At 42.9% G+C, this 5,089-nt stretch overlaps 1 protein-coding gene across 1 annotated transcript; it reads right to left on the bottom strand.

Moving 5' to 3' along the window:
• Positions 1 to 924: 924 nt before the first annotated feature.
• Positions 925 to 2,535, bottom strand: LOC147628904 (deoxyuridine 5'-triphosphate nucleotidohydrolase-like). The gene is made up of 3 exons (XM_086812936.1): positions 2,313 to 2,535; positions 1,511 to 1,602; positions 925 to 1,421 (listed from the first exon to the last, which is right to left on the bottom strand). Exons 1-3 carry the CDS (start codon positions 2,495 to 2,497, stop codon positions 1,153 to 1,155), a joined length of 546 nt encoding a protein of 181 aa, XP_086669062.1. The 5' UTR covers positions 2,498 to 2,535; the 3' UTR covers positions 925 to 1,152.
• Positions 2,536 to 5,089: the final 2,554 nt, after the last annotated feature.

The following is a 5,089-nucleotide window of genomic DNA, read 5'->3' as shown; positions in this document are numbered from 1 at the left end:
AAACTCACAACATGCTATTTTTATGGATATAACCTCAAATGAGATTTTTGCTTTGTTCAAGAAGAGCTCTAAACATTCAACAAGGTGCAAGAAGAATTAGATTGTCCACACCTTAAGATGGAGAAAATCCATAACTAAGGTGGTTAAGTCGACATAAAGTTTTGTAAAAGTATGTGAAGTACTTGAGCCACTTCTCCTATGCATAAAAGAGGAGTTTGAAAGATTGTATAAGATAGTTGCCAACTTTAAGTTTATATACATGTTGCATTTCTTGGTAGATGTGTTAGATCACTTGGCTAATTTGTCACTAGTGTTTCAAAAAAGTTTTGTAGATGTGACAAGCATACCAAGCTTGATATCTTCTACTATTGCCCTTTTTAGATGTGGAGCTTTCAACGGGTCCATGCTAAGTTAAGAGTCACTTGAATACTAGATTTGCTAATTCTTCTATAATGAAAAATTTTAGTATTCTTGACTGGGATTGTTTCCTAGTAGTTATATATAAGATCAATCAACCAATGTCGAATTTAAAATGCCACAAGTTGGGACAGTTTAAATTCAATCACTTGAAATTGGCACAGCCCTCAAGTCTAATCTGAAGCCCACCAATAATATCTCCCAAGACTTTTGAGCCTGGTAGCGTAGTTTCCATTGTTATGCATGACGGTGACTTGAGTATCTTCTATGTATGGCGAATTTCATGCTATACTCGAATCCTTGACGATTTTGGCAATTTCTTCTTCTCATGATGATCTGCTGAAACTTTAGGGACACCACACATAGAGCTTACAATACCTTGAAATTTCCCACACCAACCTAGTTTTTTTTCCTTTCAACCTAGCTTCCTAAATGCCTCAAGTGCTTAATTAAGCCCCATCAAACCAAACTCCTTACATGTCAATGGACTCACTGGACTCACTATAATTCATGAAGAGCAATCCATTGCACATTTGTTTGCAAACTTGGAATCATATCAAAAAAGAACAGTTGTAACCTACTTAACTCTTATAACCATGCTGAAGATTCTGTGGCATGACCTTAGGATGCTACAAGTCAATTTCTTGGAAGATTATGCCGAAGATATAGTGGCAATGGGGCTATTAAATAGAGCAAACCCCCCTTTTAGAGCAAAGCCATGGTGGGCAATGGCGCTCAGGAGGTGGGGAGAACAATGGTGGTAACGCCCGTGGAGCCAAAGCCACCCTCTCCTCTCACGGTTGCCTCCAAATCCTGCACCTCCAAGACCTCCGGTGTCACAATCCTCTCTAGGATAAGCTGTGCCACGCGATCACCTGCCTTGATGGCAAAGTCTTGATCTGAGTGGTTGAAGAGGATGACCCCAACAGGGCCGCGATAGTCAGTATCAATCACTCCTGCCCCAACATCAATAGAGTGCTTCCATGCAAGGCCAGAACGAGGAGCTGTAAGGGTCTCACAAAACAAAGAGTAAAAGATCAGGATATGAACATATAAAAAAATAGACATCCTAGGGTGTGGTAGGGTTTTTTACCTAAGCGAGCATAAGTTCCCTCAGGAATTGCAATGGACAAGTCCGTCTTGACGAGCGCCTTGCCACGGGCAGGAACCACATCATCATACGCACTGTTTGAACAGAGAAGCAGACAGAGTGTTAAGGGTTTAGAACGAGGAAAAAAAGTAACGGTGGCCAGCACTTCACCTGTGGTTTCCCACTGGTTCTCCAAAGGTTAAGGACCTTACCTGTAGCTTCATGGCTTTGCTGTGACATTAACTGTGGTTCAAGGGTTTCATGGCTGTGCAATAGCGTGAGGATAAAGTCAAGCTGGCCTTCTTGGACGGAGCCGCAGCTCAGGCCTGAAAGGAGAAGGCCGTACACAGCATGTGTAAATGAAGACGGGGAGCAACAGCACATAGCGTGGATGGTATGTATGAGAACGGGAAGGCTGGCGTGCAAAACTCAAATGCCAAATCCAAATGTGTGCAAATGTATGTGTTGTTCTGCATACCAATGCAAACGCATGAACTTGAAATTTTTTTGCAATTGAGGATGGTAGGGTAGAGGTTTCAGAGCTGGGCAGGAACATACCCTGCTATCAGGGCTGTACAGAAACATGAAGGACGCTTCTAGGGTTCCGCAGCTCAGCGTGCAGATACATTTTGTAAGGCTTTTATAGTAAGTTAAGGATTTCATCTACGTGCCAAAAGCACGAACTGGGACTCGTCTTGATGTGAACGAGCATGACCGGGTGCTACGATTTGATCTTGATGTGCAGAAGCAAAGCCTGTGGTGTTCGGGTTTGATATTTGATGTGCACATGGGGTGTTAGGGTTACCTGGAGATGTCGTAGCCGGCTGCAAGGGCAGATCCGCGAGAAGGAATGACGGCGTTGGCGGACAGCTTCTTGACGAGGAGCTTGGGTATGATGGAGGTGCCGTTAGCGTGGGGAACCTCAAGTTTGGCGACCTTGGGGAGGGGCTCCAGGGGCTCTGCAGCAGCGAAAGCAGAAGAAGCAGCCATGGCGACCTCGTTAGCTGAAGCGTTGATGGCGGTGGCAATAAACGAGTCTTGGCGGGAAATTTGTAAGTGTGAGGGAAAGACTTTTGAGCTAAAATATAACTAAAATATCTTAAATTTTCCAAATTTCCAACATTGATTTTTTTTAAATGGGAACAATAAGTATTTATATTTATATTAACAAGGCAAAAGCTGCCATTTACAAAAGGTCCTTTTCTACTCCTACCACATCCATCCTGCTCCCAATCTCTATTAAGTAAATCACATATTTGATTTCTTCCACACACAAGAGAAGACTTCTCCCAAGATATGTGATAACCCAAGTGCATACATGCCACAAGAAGAGTGTCAGAGGTACATCCCTTAGGGGTCTGCTCTTCATAGTAATCTCCCTTAGTCCAAACTTTCACCATCGGTGCCCAAAGGATTTACAATTAAAGCCAAAAAAGTATGCACTAGTTGCTTCTCCTTTTGGTACCATCTCCTGGTTTTGGGCCCAAATTTAGGGTACCTAATCTTCAAATCTTTCCCTGTGTAAACTTGCCACATATATCAGAAGATGTTAGGGTACCCTAGAATGCGCTAATATCCCACCAACAACTAGGACCTACATTAGTCTATCCTAGCTTGTAAGATCTACACTAACTCAACAAATAGGTTATCATTCAACTTCTTTCTATAATATACAAACCAACAATAGTGTACACATTTAAACATCATCTCTGACACATCTAGACCCTAACTAGACCTTTTATCAAATACCAGCAGATTCCTGAAGTTCCAAATCCCCCACAGACAACAATATCTAATAATACAGAATACTAGACCATTAGCCCCAGCAACCAATCACCCTAAGTTCCCTTAACCCCCCAAGCTCCCATCCACCCATTGCCAACCTTACCCCAAAACCCTCTAATTGGAGGACAATCCCAAAAAGCATGCCTACCATCTTCAATTGCTAATTTACACCTGACGCATTGTAAGGTTCCCCCCTTCTAAAATAGGAGAAACACTTAAGATAGTCCACTAAGTCTTAACTTGGAGAAAATTTCCTATTTATCGACACCTTGACCATGTAGAGATTCAAGGATATGATTTATAGGTAAGACCTAGTCCTATCCCGCAGCAGGGGAAGCGTGATCTTATAAAAATCAAATCACCCATAGGGTAATTGATCATAAATTGGGAAACTACTAGACTTGATTTCTAGAGGCAACGCTTTTTTCCTCATCCATGCAAGGCACAGCCGCCGCGCTGACCTAGTCTTCTAGAATAGAGTTGCCCAAGAACCTATTTATCTAGCGTAGGGCTTTTACTTAATCTGTTGGAAAGCTACCGACTAATCGGATCCACCCGTCCGTAGGATGGTGCCATCGGGGCATTCCATCCTCCCACTTTCTACCCTACTCACGCGTCAATTTGTTTTCTAATTAATCCTACCACACTGTTTGACATAAATAAACATGTTCCTTAATTAAGGTCCTTTTTACAAGGTTTGTTAAAACAACTTTTTTACACAATACAATCATGCCAAAGACAAGATATATATATATATATATATATATATATATATATATATATACATGAATCAATTCCATACAAGCTAAACCGGCTCTCTTATTCTTTTCCTTTATACTGTCGATGATCTAGAATTCGACCTTTCAGCCTTTACATACTGGGCAAAACCCTACGGGACCATACACCTCATCGTCGGCCGCTGGTGGCGAGGACTCAAGCCGGCCTGTCGCCCTCTCAGGCTCCATCGCTCGATCCTCCCGCCCCTCAGAGGGATGTCTGCACACTAGGGTGGGCTTATTCACCGCACTAGCCTGGGCCCTCAGGACTAGGCAGCATCATAATCTCTCGCCTCAATCGGCAAACCTTATTCTCCCAATGGTATGAGGGATACCTTGGGCCATTCCCGGGCTTTGCTAACGACGCTGCCCGGCTACACAAGCACGAAACGGAGTTAGTTGAAGCCAGGAAAAACTTGCACTCTTTAAAGATAACAATTTCAATGCAATTTATTGAATACAACATCACACAATTCATAACTTTATACAATTTTATGTCATTATTTTAAAAGGAAAAGATACATATTTATTAGCACTAATATTAAAAAAAACTCTTCTTTCAAATGTAACCAAGCTAACTTGGCCACCATTTCCTTGAGGAGCTTGAAAAGGGAGGGCTGGAGCCACATCAGGAGCATCTTCCCTAATCTCGTTGTTGCGTGCTCCTCTCGAAGCAATATTCTAACGTTTCCGGGATGGGGCCATCTTGGACGTCGTCTTGTAGGGCTCACTATCACGATCGAAGCGCTTCAGTCGGATGTCAATTCTGAGATCATTTGCTCACCGTATGAGCAAAAGACTACAGCGCATGAACCCTTTCTTAAGGCAAAAACCTCTTATTAAAGTCTACACAAATGGTGGGGGGGGAGGGGAGGGGAATTGTGAGATGTCCTTAAGACAAAAACGTTTTGCTAAAGGGGAGAAGGGCTGAGGACTGCTGTAAGTCTCTTCACACCCGCCGGGGGGAAGAAGAGTTAAGGACATTGCCTCCTAGCAAGTGGGGGATGGAGGAAAATTGTCT

Source organism: Cibotium barometz, chromosome 18, assembly GCF_041138505.1.
Source record: "Cibotium barometz isolate CiBa-2024 chromosome 18, ASM4113850v1, whole genome shotgun sequence".
NCBI classification, from domain to species: domain Eukaryota; kingdom Viridiplantae; phylum Streptophyta; class Polypodiopsida; order Cyatheales; family Cibotiaceae; genus Cibotium; species Cibotium barometz.
This window is presented reverse-complemented; position numbering and strand designations above follow the sequence as displayed.